The sequence below is a fragment of the Formica exsecta genome, unplaced genomic scaffold (genome assembly GCF_003651465.1).
Source record: "Formica exsecta isolate Colony F162 unplaced genomic scaffold, ASM365146v1 scaffold178, whole genome shotgun sequence".
Taxonomy (NCBI): Eukaryota; Metazoa; Arthropoda; class Insecta; order Hymenoptera; family Formicidae; genus Formica; species Formica exsecta.
In genome coordinates, this window is record NW_021849095.1 from 24,521 (window position 1) to 41,801 (window position 17,281).

The window sequence follows — 17,281 nt, forward strand, 5'->3', positions numbered from 1 at the left end:
TTTATATTTAATATAATTTTATCTATGTAATATATTATTGTGTCTATTACTAATATATTATCAAGTAATTATTTGTAACATATAATGCTATTAATATGAGTGAATTAATGTATTTTTCGTAAAATTTGAAGTTTATTTTTGAAGTCAAAATTTAGCCGATTACCAATACTTTTTGTTTTTCGATACTTTATCAGAATTCCATTAAAATAAGATTATTTTATCAAATTTTTACTAAAGATCTGTTTCAACAATTGTTTTCTTTTTTTTCTATTTTTAGCACTATATATGCTTATAGAATGTATCCCAAAACAACCGCATATTTTTTTTAATAGCATATATTCTTTATCCAATTCAGAATTGATTTTAGAAAATATCAAGGAAAGAAATCATTTTTTAATTATATATTTTTGTAAATAATTAAGCCTCAAATTAAAATTTTATTAAAGTAAATTCCATGTAAAATTAATAGAAGAAGTGTTAATCTTTTAATTCTATAAAATTTAGTTAGCGAAAAATCCTTCTTTTTGTATTGTTTATAATCTGTAAATTATTGATGTTTCAACATCTTTTATTAAGGAAAAATTGTTTTTAAATTGACTAGAAAATTTGTTATTGAAAAAAATATTCAGTGGTTTTGAAATATCTTATACATATACTTGTATCAAGTCATCGATATAAATTCATGATAGCCTAAACAATGGATAAAATTCGTTCGTGACCGATAATATATCAATTTTAAAAGCTTATACTTATCAGATAATTATATGATGATAATAAGATGCAATAATTAGCAATGGTTAATCATACAAAGATAGGCAATGCATCAGTTGTCGTAAGTTTACAAGATACTTTCATTAATATATAAATGAAAATCCACTGCAATTGAATATAATTGCTTTATAAGACGAGAAGTTATTTTATTTTTGTTAAAAAATTGTTTATATTATATTTCTTTGTCTGTAACCGATATATATCATTGAATAATTGTGACATATTATTGACGATATTAATATCGATGAATGAATGTATTTTCGGGAATTTATGAAGTTTATTTTTTAAGCCACAATACTCTTTTTCGTAATCTTTCAAATACTCTATTAAATTTTCATTAAAGAATATTTTCAATATGTTTCTTTTTTTATTGCAGTACGTCAATGGAAAAATTTCTGCTAATAATGCTAAACGTATTGTATAGAAATTGTTTTAGGCTTCTATTTTTATCAAGACAATCAATCTGACATCAGATATCAGAAAATACGTACCTTAAGTGATCTTTGATCCCGAATGCATTATTCAGATTCGCGGTCGTCGCCATGACGACTATCAAATGATCGTGCATACTTGGCGAAAACTTCACGTTACATTGAATAATGAAATATGTCTGAAACCAGATGTGCTGGAAAATTTCTAAAGCTTCTACTTTTTCACTATAATTATATCTAATTATGACATCAGAAGCGAGAAAGTACATTGAAATACACGTATGAAAATACATATATACAAGTATGTGCCACTATATTCTCGCGTTCGACAGTATCAATTAGTAAAGTATAGCAAAAAATTTTTTTTTTCTTGGATGAACAGTTATAAATCTATCAATGTTGTAACGTTTATTTTCAATGGAAATGTAGAACATGTAGCAGATCGAATTATCAGTGCAGAATAATAAAAAAGAAGTGTTCGATATAGTTCAATAATTGTTATGATAATCGAATATGCATGCCTGTATGCACACGCCAGAGAGAAAAACAGAGTAGTGGCATAATAAAAGTTGATCTATTTCGATACATAAGATGAAAAAAAATTCATAATTTCTCGCTTCTGACTTCATAATTTAGCATGCAAAGCAAATCAGATGCCTCATAATTATCTGCGCGAATGTATTTATAGATTATTTCCTATAAAATGCAATAAACGTATAATATCACAGATATGTTACATATCTAATCTGTATTGTTTCATTAAAAATTGATTACCGCTAATTCACGTTGTGACGATATCAGATATTTCTAAACGATATTAAACGATATCTAATCGACAAAAGCTTAATTATTGCATTAGAAAATAATTTTTCCTGTTGCACTATCGATATCTTGTTAATCTGGCGATTCGATAAAATATAAGCAAATTATGAATGCAATTTAAAATATATTAATTTTGTTTTTTTACAATAATTTTTTTAGATATATTTTACACAAAGATTTTTTTGGTATTTTCCACAAGATGGTACAGATATCACTTTTTCTTTTCCACTGGACTCTTCTGACTTTCCGGCTTCATTAGACTTTTAAACAGTTTCACAATATAGGGATCCTCCTCGCAGGCTTTCGGTTGTTTACTTTTCTGCTCCGGATTCGTTGTCATCTCGATTTCGAGATTCTCCTCGTTCTTTCTCTCCTCACTTAAATCCTGCTTCTAAAATGTAATATTCTTTTTTTTTTCATATGGAAATTATCGACAAAGATTTCGTTTCGAAACGACGATATATGTATTCAGCTCGATCAGCAGTATATATATTCACCGATATGCACATTCATCAACTTTCGTATATCATCGAGTATATATGTATCTTTGCCAAATATTCTCATTCAGTCAGTACATCGCTTTACACCCTGATTGCGTTGTGTATTTAATCGGACAATAAGTTTACTGTCTTTATAAGAATAATCTCACTTGTTCTGCAGAATTTTTTTTCTCGAATTGTAATAAAAAATTCGAAATAATACGTGAAAATTAACGAATTTTTACATCGGTGAATTATATATCAACCCATTTAATTCACTGTCGGCTAAATAATTCATTACCGATTTGTCGATTATGTGTGACTTCATTATAATTCTTTTCTAGGCATGTAGATTTTTATATATTTTTTCTCGGTAAATAAAAAATATTTACCTCGAGGTTCACTATTTCACTTTCAGGTTCACTCGTCGTCTCAGGTTCACTCGTCGTCTCAGGTTCACTCGTCGTCTCAGGTTCACTCGTCGTCTCAGGTTCACTCGTCGTCTCAGGTTCACTCGTCGTCTCAGGTTCACTCGTCGTCTCAGGTTCACTCGTCGTCTCAGGTTCACTCGTCGTCTCAGGTTCACTCGTCGTCTCAGGTTCACTCGTCGTCTCAGGTTCACTCGTCGTCTCAGGTTCACTCGTCGTCTCAGGTTCGCTTGCCATGATTGTCAAAAAACTCCGAAAAATTCTTTGAAAGAATAAGTTTGCTTTGCGCTATTGTATTAACATTCCCGTTTTTTCTCGACTCGTCTTTTTACTTCTTCTTCGGGTACAACTAATGTGAAAAATATAAATACGAATTTTTCAGATAACCAATTATTTGAGATCCTGTTTGATATTTATTTGTTGCCGCCACAGTATTCCGCATTAAAGTTTAAGTCCGATTGATATAAATTACAACTTGCCTTTGGATTCCTGTCGTGAAAGTATAAAAAAGGACGATAGCGCGTGCAAAGACATCATAACGAGCATGCATCTCTGATTAAAATTATCCCAATCTATTAACGCCATTAGCGTAAATAAACTATGGTAAATTAGCTATTGACTTTAAACTCCGTTAATTAAAGTTATCATTTACTTGAGAATTTTAATACGAGAATTTTAATCTCACATGATGGCCGAAGAAGGAAGGGGTCTCTTCATGAAAATATTTGATAATTTCTCACCGACACAACAAAAGAATAAAGAATTCGAGATATCGCGCGTTTAATGCGATATTGTTATTGGTATTATTAATCTCGTAATTGCTATCGATAATTTGAAATAGGCGACATTTGAAATGTGAAATACTTCCGAAAATTTATCGACATTATTAGAATTTAATTAGAATTGAGTTAGTATAACATATGTAGCAATACGTGGAGATAATCGACAATCACATCGCTGTTACTGTAGATTAGATGCATGACGTATACATGTATATATATACATTCCCGGATGTATTTAAAAAACTGTCCTTGTAGACGACATTGTAGCTGATTTAAAATATTCTGCTCTTCAACTTCAATCCGTGCGCGTTTAATACGGTAGTCATAACAATATACAACGCATCATTTGCGTCGATGAGGTAATATATCTCCTCTGATAATGAATTAATGAGAATAATTTATTTTTTTTTAAATACGCCGCGCAACAATACCGAGATGAAACGTAATTGTGGGAGACTGTAACTTTCTAAAAAAATGTTTTTTTTCTTGTTAGACGAAAATGAGAGAGAGAGAGAGAGAGAGAGAGAGAGAGTTAGAGAAAAATATAGAGCGTACTAAATAAAAATAAGACATTACATGGATTTTTTTCGTAGATAAAGGTTTCACAACATACTTTTTGAGATATACCGTTAAATAGAACATTGAAAATAATTGCAACTGAAAAAAAATATTTACAATACTCTTGCCATTAATGATTCGCTAAAACTGTCTACTTGCGCAATCGCAATGTATCAGCGTGGGGGAGAGTATGCGTGAATGTCTCTTTTCACCTGCTTCTTTTTATTGGCTTTCACTCAATGCAAACGGTACCTTCCATTTACATATATATTTTTAAATCGCACTGCGATTATGGCAAATTCCATACATTTTTTAACGGTCAAGCGTAATTTTTTTTGCGCGCTGAAAATAAATTGCTCACAATTGGACAATATCTTCATGTATACAGAAGACATGACTAATTATGATATATTATTTATTAATCTGTTAATCTATTTGATTTTTTAATGTGAAGAAATGTTAACAGGACGAAATGAGGCGCGCGTAATAGTTGTGTTGTGGTAAAGTAAAAATATAAAATGATATATATTACATTTATGTATATATCAATTACATATTCAGTTTGACATTAAATTTTATTCAGATGAATTTGCATAAAAAACATACGTGTAGTATATAGTCAATCGGTAACTCTCTAAAAAAAAAATTAACATGTAATTCTGTATAGCGGTTTTATTTATCTTTTTGGAATCGTGATTGTGTGTGTGGTCGATTATTCATTCTAAATATTTGCTTTACTATTTCCGAATCTGTCTAGATAAAACTTTCAACATTAGGTGTACATACATATACGTTTCCAAATACGTATGCATACATATATGATGCTCGAAAAATGTCTGGTGCACTTCCTATATATGAGAACGAGGAAAAATTTTAATCATTAAACATATAACACGCACACACGAACGATAAAACTGATTTTGGAATAAAATTCACGCTTCGGAATAAAATCTCTTTTCAATATTTTTTCCTGCAATTTATTTAACAGCTTTAGCTGATTTGTAGTTTAAGAAAAAGCGCGGATTTCTGAGACATCCTGTACTAACACGATCCTTGACAGAGTATACGAATAAGATGACTTGCCATTTTGTTATCGTCGATATGGTGATGGTCGTGCATACAAACGCACGCGCAAAATATATGCGTATGTAGTCACGTCGCCGCGAGATTCCCTCGGTTCTCATTGTCAGCTGGCACTGGTAGTTCTAGTTTTCAGTTCTCAGTTTCGCGCCGATTGTCACCGTGACAAGTTGTCGCGCGCGCGATCGCTTACTTAGGTATCACGGATTAATCGCGTGTGATTAATCGCGCGTTTTCACACCCATTCTGCACGTCTCAAAACTGCACACGTTTCATTCGTCTCTTGCGAAGAATATGGAACTGCCGGTAAGCGGATATGAAATGCACGAGGAAATGTAATTGTAATACGATGCGTATAATTATTCGTTGATAACGTTGACGCAAGAAAATCTGTTATATCTCGTGTATAAATACTTCTGTATTCCACGACATTATGAACTTTGAGCAGAGATTACAAGTAATTTATAACATGCTCTCTTTCTCATGTATTGAATAATGCAGGAACGAATTTTTAAATATATCAAAATATGTATTCCATGCGCGTAAGTAGCTGAAAGTTATGCTAGATTGTCACACATTTAAATTTTTTCTTCCTTTTCTAACACTACGTAATTATTCTTCTTAAGTACTTAAGTACTTAATTAATTAATAAATAATATTATGAGAGAGTATTTCTAATAATTTAAGAATGAAATCTATTATGTTGAAGTCAAATTTATTTCAATTGTTTGAAAAGAAAAAAATAGATTATGTATTATATTTGTTCCAACTTAGCAGTATAGAATATATGATTATCATTCATATAGAATTATAGAAATTAAATAATGTAGAGAACGAAAGGAAAATATTTCATAAAAGTTAATAAGATATTAATGCTTTGATATATTTAACAATAGAAATTGTGAATATGTGCTAATTATAACATTTATGTGTAATGCGTAATATAGTAATTTATATGCATAAAAAACAGCTTACGTGACAAATGTAAAGATATAATAAAGCTTAATAAATGCAGATTAAATCTATTCTATGCACAAAAATTTGTATATCTGCAATCGGATAATAATAATACTACTAACAATTTATAATAATATAAATAATAAGAATATTGCGCTCTAAGGAAATGTTTTTCGTTTTTTAATTTTTTTTATCTTTTTTACTTTTTTTTTATTTTATTACTCCGTTCGACTTACAGTCTATAGAACAAAATGATGTGATGCAAAATCGGTTCACGCGCAAAGAATTCAAACTAAACAGTTGCTAAAACATTGAAAATATGATCTGAGTTAATAATATATCTTCCCAAATAATATATAATATAATAATTTATCTAACTTCAGCTATTTTGCTAAGAAGTGGTCTTCCCAAATAATATATCTTCTCAAATAAAGCTAAACGAACAATCGCAAATTGACATTGACCATGACCAATATCCCATGAAAATTAATGAGATGTTAACGCTTTTTTTTTTTGCTTTGTTTAATAATTAAAATTGTTCATTATGAATATTAGATACACAGTTTATAAATTTGAACCGACAATTTCATTTAATTCCCTTATTCTTATGGCAATAAACAATATTGATATTACATACAAAAATAAATTTTTGCGTTTCTTAAAAGTAACTCACTCTTTTGATACACTTTTACGCTTTTCACTTTGATTAGACTACTATTATTTTATTTATACTACATTTTACTACATTTTACTACATTATACTACAATATACTACATAAATACTAAAAGGAACAACTATTATGTTTTAAACATTTATTTATTATTTATACGTACAAATATTATAATTTTCATATAAAAGAATTTTCTTACATATCAAAGAGTAATAATATAAAAAAATGATATAAAATCATACGATAATCTTTGCAAGAACCTAAAAGTAAAAGCTTGTAAGATACTTTACATATCTTACAGAGCATTTCTAATTTTTACTACCGTGTTAAATTTCTATTCTTACATTGCAAATTTTTCTTTGTCTGCTTTCCATTTCTTGTATTATGGCGCTATAATATTTATAGTTAGAGATTAACTATTTATCGCCAAAATCAAATATTAAATACTTTTGCAAAGTGGAGAGAACAGATTTTATCTGTTTTGTATATTCTGTATATATTTAAATATTTATCACGCAGGATAATTACATAGTATGCTTTTCAATAGTGACACGGCCGACATTTCAGTGAAAATTCAATAAATGCAACTTGTTAAGTACATCTTGACTTTTGAAAGTCGTATTCATTAGACGTGTATCGCGATCAACACGTTGGAAGCGTTTAAGTCGTTTGATGACGTAAGTTTCGGGTAATAAAGTCACATTAATTTTCTCGAATTTTTGATACATGACAATGCGGTTTACAAAAAGAGTGAGTTACATGGTAGATGTAACAATATTATGTAAGTGATATGACAAAAAAGATACGGAACAGTAAAGTTGACATGACTTCTTAATTTACGCATGCATGTTTGGTAGTCATTGTATTATTTCTAGCAGCCGATCCAAGTAATCTATGAACGAGATAAATTTATAATAAAGTAGATATATGAGCAAACAGAGATATAGATAAATCAAAACGGTAAAACAAAACTATATTAACATAGATATAAAGAGCAATTTTTTATTCCTCAAATACATTACTCAATGGCAAAATATCTCGGATAAACATGGAATAATCTTTTTACGATAAAAGGAATCCCAATCGACTATGTATATTTATTTGTTTGTTGGTTTTTTCTTTTCATTTATTACACAAACTCTTAATAATCCAATGACATAATATTTATGTAAGTTTTATTCTTTCGTGTATTCGATGCTATAACAAATGTGTTCTCGCAGCCAGTCGACATGAAAATGACGAAATAATGTTATATTCGCAGAATAACGACATAAAAAAAAATTTTAATAATAGTTTAATGTACCAAATAATGCTGAATAATGTCGAATAAATGCTAATGTATATCTGCTTTATCATTATTAGTTCGTGCGCGGTCACCTAAGTCATAAATCAACGACGACATATGTTGCATACAAATGTCACATAATCCAACATTACGTTTATAATTATGAATCAAGGAATCGAGAATTATCAATAATTATTCTGCATGCATCGCCTGTGTGTTCTAACTTGCATTCTTATCGTTCCGCGAGATATAATGATAAGCTGATAGATAACATTTCCCCTTTTTATTTGACGGTCAATATTAAGAGGCAGATACGTATCAAATGCGCTTGTTCTTGTGGAAGATCTTATCTTTTCGAGCTTTAGCATCGTCTAGGAATTTATACATCTCTCATAACTGAAGAGTTTATTTTTTTAAATCATACTAAATCTCCTTTTTTTTTTAATGAATATGTATCTATATACTTATTATGCATCTCGAGTAGTTTTATATAATGTAATCTCGATAAATGCATTTAAGATTATTTGTGTAAATAAGACCCTCTTCAGTTTTGAAGAGCAAAACTTTACATTTAAATCCATGCCAGACAGATATCGACCGATAATCTGATAGTGACGCACGAAAGTTGTTGAGGAATATTATTTGCATAAATTTTGTTGGGGGAAAGATTTATTAGCATTTTTTAAAAAAACAAGACAAGAACAAAGCGGAAAATTCCGAATCACACGTAATGGTAAAATGCAAAATATTAATGCGTGTTGTAGTGAATGTATATTGTTTAAAATATAGGTTACATTTACAATTCGTGTGAAGCGCTATCATTGACATTCAACTTTGATAAAGGAGAGATATAATAAAAGCTGAATCATATCACAAGTGCGTGTTATTATTTGTGGCATTTATACATTCTCGCTTATCATTATATAGGGATCAAAAGATTATCGTCATATTTATATATATCGTTATATTTAAAACAGTTCTTTTAATACATATTTCCAAAAACTTCGTGTATTTATAAGAATAGAAATGTTTGGACTTTGGATTAAGTTTGAAGGCTCAAAGCGTATGTTTATAACATACTTGTTTTTGCAATTCGTATGAATGCAAAAAGATTACGTCATTTTTACGAGTAATGCGCAGAAAAATTAGATAATGAGCAGTATATAAGATCGAATATATTGAATTCTATATTTTTCGACTGTCTTGTAAGTGAAATAATTTGAGAATTTTGAGCCTTGTAGAATTTTTCGAACGTATCTATTAATAGTTTTTGTTAAAATCAATTGGCTCATTGAATTGCAAATTTTTCATAGACAGTGGACGCGTCACATCCGAAGGCTATAAGAATGGCAGGTTCGCCAAAATTGGAAAACGAAACCAAACCGGAAACCGGTGACGAGCCTTTCTTCAGTGTTCTGGACATCTTATTGCTCGGCAGTCTTCTTGTAGTGACGATATGGTACATCCTGAGGAAAACTAGGCGAGAGGAACCCGCGCCATCGCCGAAATCATACTCTATTCAGTAATTAATTGTTTTTAATTTTTTACGAAACTGCACCTCGGATGCATGGCTCTCTAACAACAGTTAACAAAAAGAGAGAGAAAAAAAAAAGATTTCGATAAATTTAAATTGTGAAGAAATTTAAATTGAAGGTTTAATATATCTCCAAAAATTATTGAAAGGAAGAAAAAGATTTCGAAATTGAAGATGTATTGTAAAGGAAAAAAAAATAAATAAAGTTTCAAAACTTACAAAGTCTCATAAACCACGCATATTTATACATGCATGCAAGGTTAAATGATAAATTACAAAATGTTCTCGACAATTTTATTGCAATTGCAGACCAACGTCATTTGTCGCAATACCGCCATCGGAGAACTCATTCATCAAGAAGCTGAAGACTTCCGGGCGAAGCTTGGTTGTATTTTATGGGAGTCAGACGGGCACCGCCGAGGAATTCGCGGGTCGTCTCGCTAAAGAGGGAATTAGATATAAAATGAAGGGCATGGTGGCCGATCCCGAGGAGTGTGATATGGTACGTAAATTGCGGCAGTTATTATGAATTTTTTATATATCGGCAAAAAATATCACGTCAATTCATTCAATTTATTTAATTCGCTGACAGCTTAGATATTTATTGTTTGAGATGATTATTGTAGTGAGATATAAATTAAACAAGATGTTCATATTTTGAATAATATTCCTTGGCTGATTTATCTCGTTAATTATTCCTACGTGCAATAATGATGTAATTATATACATATGTTGATAATTATTATCCTTGACAAAGTAGTTTTGTATTCCGCGGATGATTATTATAATAACCCGCAATAAAAAAAAAATTAATGATTATATAAGAAAATTCATGTTTTATATTGAATATGTATTTTATCGCAATAGGAGGAGCTAGTACACCTGAAAAATATTCCAAACAGTTTAGCAGTGTTTTGTTTGGCCACGTACGGAGAGGGCGATCCTACTGACAATGCGATGGAGTTTGTCGATTGGCTCAAGAATGGAGACGGTGACCTTACAGGATTGAATTATGCGGTATGTATGTATATTTGGCATCACTTTTTATTTCGTATTTATCATATTTTTCTTGAACTGATTTCCCTTCTAATCTATTTATGTAAACTGCTCTAATTCATAAGCAATTTAATCCAATTTTTCGTAATGGAAATCTTATATGGAAATTTTAATAATTTTAATATTGATAATATTGAAACGGTGCATACATTAAAAAAGAGAATCAAATAAGATGTTACACAATGAAGTGAATAACAAATTCGCTATTCTTTTTTCTTTTTCTTTTTTATTTGTGTCTTGCATATTTTATAATCTTAGTCCCTTGATATCGGGAGACTTTTTAGCTAGTTACGTCATTGAACATTACATAAGCAAGCGCATGGCATAAATGGCTATGATCAGCTTGATTCTTGATTAGAGCAGTCCACGTCCACGTGCGATGCTCACGCGTAACATTCACGTGAAAGGATCGTGCGCGAAATTATTGTTTTTTGGTCAGAAAATAAAACGCTTAATAATATAGAATCCAACGATGCTTTGAGTGTTAAATTGTCTGCAATATCTCAAGTGCCGACTCAGGCATCTATTATATATAAATCATGAATCTGAAAACGTACAATAGATTCGTCCGTTTCTTCCTACAGCGCTATCATGTTTGTGGCGTCGCGACGCGACGAAACGCGACATTATTGCCGCTCGAGGTATCGTTCGAGTTTATGCAAATCGATATAAAATTCAAACCAACGGATTGTTCCGTTGAATTTTTGAGATTTAAATATCATGAGCAAAGTTTCGCTAATAATCCCTTGATTGTTTTTTTTCAGGTATTTGGACTTGGTAATAAAACTTACGAGCATTATAACGAGGTTGGCATAAACGTGGATCACAGATTAGAACAATTGGGTGCTACGCGCGTTTTTGAATTGGGTCTTGGAGATGATGATGCCAAGTAAGTTTTAAATATATGATATTTTTCATTAGTTTTTTCTATTTATTCTTTATTTCTATTGCAACTTTAAAAATATTTCTCTTTCTTTATTACAGCATAGAAGATGATTTTATTACATGGAAAGACAAGTTTTGGCCAGTCGTCTGCGAATTCTTTGGCATTGAAGGTGCCGGCGAGGATGTTAGTATCCGACAATACAAGCTCACGGAACATGTAGATCTACCTGCCAATCGTATTTACTCCGGAGAGATTGCTCGTCTTCACTCTTTCACAAACCAGAGACCGTAAGGGCCTTCATTTATCTTTACCATTAAATATTTTTGTGTTCCTGTATCTAACACCTTTTTTTTTATCCGTAGGCCTTACGACGCGAAGAATCCATTCTTAGCACCGGTGAAGGTGAACTGCGAGCTACACGGCCCGACATCCGAGAGATCGTGCATGCATATCGAGTTCAATATCGAAAGTTCCAAGATACGTTATGAGGCGGGTGATCATTTGGCCGTCTACCCAGTGAACAATGCGGAACTAGTGAATAAAATCGGCGAACAATGCGGCGCAGACTTGGATACCGTATTCACCCTTACAAATACAGATGGTGAGTTATTTACTTACTCTTTCTTCTTTATATCTTTCTATTTACTTATATTTTTTGTTATATTTACATCATCTGCTACTTATTTTACAGAGGAATCCACGAAGAAGCATCCGTTCCCTTGTCCTTGTAGCTATAGGACTGCCTTGACGCATTACTTGGACATTACGAGCAACCCGCGAACGCACGTTCTTAAAGAGTTGGCCGAGTACGCGACCGATCCCGCGGACAAGGAGAAGCTAAAGCTGATGGCATTAACTACTGCGGAGGGCAAAGCGGCCTATCAGCAATGGATAGTTCAAGAGAATCGCAATATTGTGCACATTTTAGAAGATATTTCCAGCTTGAAGCCACCGCTGGATCACCTCTGCGAGATTTTACCACGATTACAATGTCGATACTACTCAATATCCTCATCTCCGAAGGTATATTATCGATTTTAAAAATGATAGGATATATTTCTCTAGTTGAAAGATATCACTCATCATTTAATAAAAATAACTGCCGTATTTCAGCTTCATCCGATTTCGATTCACATCACGGCGGTAGTAGTGGAATACAAAACCCCAACTGGCAGGATCAATAAGGGCGTAACTACTAATTGGTTAAAGGATAAACATCCCTCCGATCCACCCTGTGTCGTCCCGATCTTCGTAAGAAAGTCTCAGTTTCGTTTACCGACGCATTTGAGTACTCCCATCATCATGATTGGTCCGGGAACTGGTCTAGCGCCATTCAGAGGCTTCATACAGGAACGTGATCTCGCAAGAAGAGAAGGTAAATTTTCTCTAAGTTCTTGATACTTCGCAACGCAACATTTTGTCCTATCGGAGTATACTAATATCTTATTCTTGATTTCAGGTAAACAAGTGGGCGATACAATACTGTACTTTGGATGCAGAAAAAGCCAAGAAGATTTTCTTTATCGTGAGGAATTGGAACAGTACGTAAAGGACGGCACTTTAACATTGCATACCGCATTCAGCCGCGAGCAAGAGCATAAAGTCTATGTCACTCATTTGCTCGAGAAGAACAAGGAGGAACTTTGGCGCGTCATCGGTGAACAGAATGGACATATTTACGTTTGCGGGTTGGTTCGAAGCTCCTCCTTTTCTATTAGAATAAAAAGAAGATTCGATGTCTTGCAATATGTAAAATGTGTGTGTTTCTTTCAGAGATGCTAGAAATATGGCCCGTGATGTTCACAATATACTGCTCAAGGTTGTGATGGACCGAGGCAACATGTCTGAACTCGATGCAGCAAATTATATCAAGAAAATGGAGTCGCAAAAGCGATACTCGAGTGATGTTTGGAGTTGAGTCGTATTAATTGTATTATAGAGAAGTATAGAAAAGTAATATTTTATGTACGAGGACTTTTAAGTTCACCAAGGTTCGATTCGTCGAAGTATCGGGATGGTCGTTAATAGCGATATGATTTGTCAAATGGCTTGCCGTTTTTTTTCGTTTGGTAATCTTCATCGCGCGATTTTTTTACTTTCATCATCACGTCCTACCGAATAGAATAATTATAGTAGAATTATATTTTAGGCCACTATAATCAGAGCTGGCACAATCTTCCTTAAAATTTATATAAAACGTATTGTAAAAAACGATTAGTATTTTCTTTGATATTTCAATATTATCTATTTCTACATTGTATGTATATTGCACAATTATTTTTGATAATTATGCAGTTTAAGGAAAGGCCTCACAGGTTTCATCGGCTTTGATATATATTATCAATGACACGGTCCTTAATATATATGTCAAGGCTATTGAAATCTATGAAGTCATTCCTAAACTGTATAATTATCTTATTTTTATTAAATATATGAGGTTATTTAAACAGATTATACATTTTATATTTCAAATAATAAGCCGAGATACAGAGATAAAGCTCGTCTTTGATCCTTTGTAAATGCTCAATCCTTGAATTTGTGTTGTCTGGAAAAGGAAGTGTTATGTGTTAGTCCTGATAATGTCATGATGCACAAGTACTAACTCATGCAAGTTGTACAAATAATATCACTAAAATTTTACTCCTATTCATAGTCGTCTATGATCGCCCGCCCGGTATAATACACCACAGTTTAGTTAAATATTAAATCTTACTTACAACAAGTGCAATAGGCAATATATAGCAAATATAATCATTTTTTGTAAGATCAATATAGTAAATATATATAAAAGATTGTTATTGCCTATTAGTTTATGCAAGAAGCAATTGTTGAGTCTTATGGACAAGTCCCATAAATATTTTATTTAGTAATAATTACATTCTCTTAGACACAACCTTTAAATTATATTCTCGAGTTCATTATTGGTCCATATATCGGTAATATATATTGCTATGGAATAGCATATATTACATGAAAATTTAATACAAATTTTTAATCAAGTTTTTTGTGCAAATATATAGATTACAGATTTATTCTAGTGTAAAGATATTACTTTACTTGAGTGTAGGTAAAATAATACTCTTTACAGTAAGTTTGTATATGGACCAATTCCATCGATTGTTCGCTCCATTACACAATGCAGCTCCATTATACAATCAAAGCAAAGGTACTGCGCACTAGTTACAATTAGCATTAATGATGTTAATTCAGGTTTTTCTGTCTCTACTTGCAACTCTACTAGAATTGATCAATTGAATTCGTAACTACGATTGATATAGATATACCGATAACAAATATTATGATTTAGATAAACAATTGTTAATAAATCCTAAGACAATCATTACTTATTTATATATCGCTTTTTAAATATAGAATATATTGAGATATGTCAATATATTGAAGAACCACCCAGATAGCCAAGTCTGTTCGAACAGATTTTGCCAAACGTCTGCTACAAATTTTTGTCAGCAGAAAGATTCCAGATTGTATACAAAGTCTGTTATATCAAATAATAATAGCAGAATGTCAGCAGAAATGTTACAAAACCTGCTGACATAATTTGACAGCAGATCAGTAGCAGAAACCGAGCAGGATTTGCATAGAATTATTATAGCAGATAGCCAGCAAAAACCGAGCAGAATCTGCACAACGCAATTTGATGTCAAATTGATAGCAGAAAATGATTCGAAACTTAACATACAAATGATTTGAAACTTTCGTAGCGTCAAACGATACACACACATATAGTATTATTTTAGTACAAAAGGTGTGTTCCGTTTTATACTATTTCTGCTTCGAAGCGTTTGATGGGCCAATCACAGCGAAAAATTTGCGCTTTGAAGCAAAAATAGCATCAAGCGGAGTGCATCCAAAGATAAACAAGATAAAAAGCGCGTATCAAGCGTTCATTCAAACTAATTAGAGTACAAAATGTAAATATATATAAATAAGCATGACCCTTCCAAAAGTAAGTATATAAGTATCGAGAGATATATTGAAAAATTATTTAGGATTGTCATTCAAATGGTATTAAATCTCACTTAACCTAATTCCTAACTGATATAAAAATATAATTTGACAGATCTTATTTCTAAGTCTTAAGAATTATAGAGTTAGCATATAAAAACTCTTTGTTTTCTCTCTTAGTTTTAGAATAATGTGTAGAATAATATTTAAATTTAATTTCTTTATCTCTTTATAAATGTATTACATCCTTATCAGATATAAAATATAAAACTTTATTTTATTTTCTTAATTGTGCTTGTCTCATACTATTTTTCTATCTTTTTTGCAGAGAAATAATAAATGGTGTGTGCCATCATTTGATTGTGAAATTGTAAATGAGCCTTTGGTCAAGCGTACTAACACAAGAAAATTAGATAAGACTCTGCCGAACACATCATTCACGCAAAATAATTTTAAGAGAAGAAAACATGAAACCAACTTATCGAAATTACTCGAGGCTTGTGAACCTCAAAAACTTTCTGAGTTGGCAATTAGCCGACAGAAACAAAATGAGATTTCCAATTGGTTTCAATATAAAGCATCAAAAAGGCAGCCTTCGATGTTGGTTCTCTCTGGCCCTTCCGGTTGTGGAAAAACTGTGGCTATAAAGTTACTTGCTAAAGAAAACGGATTCGACATTATTGAATGGATTACTCCAATTGATCAAATAGAGGATGAAAATAGTAACGATTACTATTCGATGTTTATGAAAGCGTACTAAAGTTATAAATTATATATTTAAACATCATTTTTTTTGATAATTTTCAGAACGCGTGATGCGGCAAGGAGATAAATTCGAGGATCACGTAATTCGCGCAACGCGTTATCGCACAGTACTCGGCAATTGTTCCAAGCAATTGCTTCTCGTTAAGGATCTTCCAAATGTTTATCAAGAGGATCACAAAGGCTTCTTTACACTCGTAGAGTAAGCAGCATCTACTTTATAATAAACTGTTTAGATATTGCTTGATATTTTTTTCTTTATAAATATCTTTCTTTAGAAAATATTTCCAGATAGGCAAGGAACCTGTGATATTTGTTTGCACAGAGACTGGAAACTCTAGACTGATGCAGACATTATTCGCACCTAATGTAAGAGAAAAGTTTGGTATCGATCTCATCACGTAAGTTAATCAGATAATTTTCTTCAATAAATTAAAGATCAATTTCCGCGCGCTATTTTAAGCTTAATCGCGATTTATTTGGCACAGCGTGAATGCAACCACACAAACCGCGGTGAAAAATATGCTGAAGCGAGTATCCGGTGTACTAAATACCATCGCCGACGACATGTTGCACGTCTCTCAGCAGCACATCGACGAAATATTGTCCAACAGCGTTGGAGATGTGCGCAGTGCCGTTTTAAATCTAATTTTCATTTCTCTCAAAGGTATACAAGTCATATTAATTAAACCAATGAGCCCCCCGCCCCCAGAGGATTTACATTGTTCTTATAATTATTAGTGCCCGAGCGACATTTGAAAAGCGAATGCGGCATCCGAGAAGAAACTTTGAGCCTACTGCATGGCATCGGAA

The 17,281-nt window shown here is 31.9% G+C and overlaps 3 protein-coding genes across 7 annotated transcripts in view; 2 read left to right on the forward strand and 1 right to left on the reverse strand.

Moving 5' to 3' along the window:
- LOC115233573 (NADPH--cytochrome P450 reductase) overlaps positions 1-15,081 on the forward strand; it is a 17,429-nt gene extending 2,348 nt beyond the window's left edge. The window contains exons 1-11 of one of the 3 annotated variants that reach the window (XM_029804070.1): positions 5,500-5,657; positions 9,578-9,786; positions 10,108-10,300; positions 10,666-10,815; positions 11,619-11,743; positions 11,839-12,027; positions 12,103-12,341; positions 12,432-12,763; positions 12,854-13,115; positions 13,200-13,428; positions 13,514-15,080. In XM_029804070.1, coding sequence (XP_029659930.1) covers positions 5,646-5,657; positions 9,578-9,786; positions 10,108-10,300; positions 10,666-10,815; positions 11,619-11,743; positions 11,839-12,027; positions 12,103-12,341; positions 12,432-12,763; positions 12,854-13,115; positions 13,200-13,428; positions 13,514-13,658 — 2,085 coding nt within the window. In that variant the 5' untranslated portion in view covers positions 5,500-5,645 and the 3' untranslated portion in view covers positions 13,659-15,080. Of the gene's footprint in view, positions 1-5,499; positions 5,658-9,577; positions 9,787-10,107; positions 10,301-10,665; positions 10,816-11,216; positions 11,496-11,618; positions 11,744-11,838; positions 12,028-12,102; positions 12,342-12,431; positions 12,764-12,853; positions 13,116-13,199; positions 13,429-13,513 lie in introns of those variants that run through there. The other 2 variants (XM_029804071.1, XM_029804072.1) reach the window with 2 other exon arrangements.
- Positions 1,264-5,377, reverse strand: LOC115233581 (proteoglycan 4-like). 3 transcript variants are annotated; one of them, XM_029804083.1, is made up of 3 exons: positions 5,058-5,377; positions 2,896-3,280; positions 1,264-2,415 (listed from the first exon to the last, which is right to left on the reverse strand). In XM_029804083.1, the coding sequence occupies exons 2-3, from the start codon at positions 3,166-3,168 to the stop codon at positions 2,236-2,238; spliced, it is 453 nt and encodes a 150-aa protein (XP_029659943.1). In that variant the 5' UTR covers positions 3,169-3,280; positions 5,058-5,377; the 3' UTR covers positions 1,264-2,235. The 3 variants fall into 3 exon arrangements, with proteins under 3 accessions (XP_029659943.1, XP_029659944.1, XP_029659941.1); XM_029804084.1 differs by lacking the exon at positions 5,058-5,377 and adding an exon at positions 4,290-4,785; XM_029804081.1 differs by lacking the exon at positions 5,058-5,377 and having other exon boundaries at positions 2,896-4,217.
- Positions 15,082-15,425: 344 nt separating the features above from the next.
- The window catches only part of LOC115233576 (cell cycle checkpoint protein RAD17), a 3,787-nt gene continuing 1,931 nt past the window's right edge, over positions 15,426-17,281 (forward strand). Inside the window, exons 1-6 of the mRNA XM_029804075.1 lie at positions 15,426-15,707; positions 16,035-16,428; positions 16,514-16,670; positions 16,747-16,869; positions 16,957-17,135; positions 17,210-17,279. Of these exons, the coding sequence (XP_029659935.1) occupies positions 15,693-15,707; positions 16,035-16,428; positions 16,514-16,670; positions 16,747-16,869; positions 16,957-17,135; positions 17,210-17,279 (938 nt within the window). The 5' untranslated portion in view covers positions 15,426-15,692. The remainder of the gene's footprint in view (positions 15,708-16,034; positions 16,429-16,513; positions 16,671-16,746; positions 16,870-16,956; positions 17,136-17,209; positions 17,280-17,281) is intronic.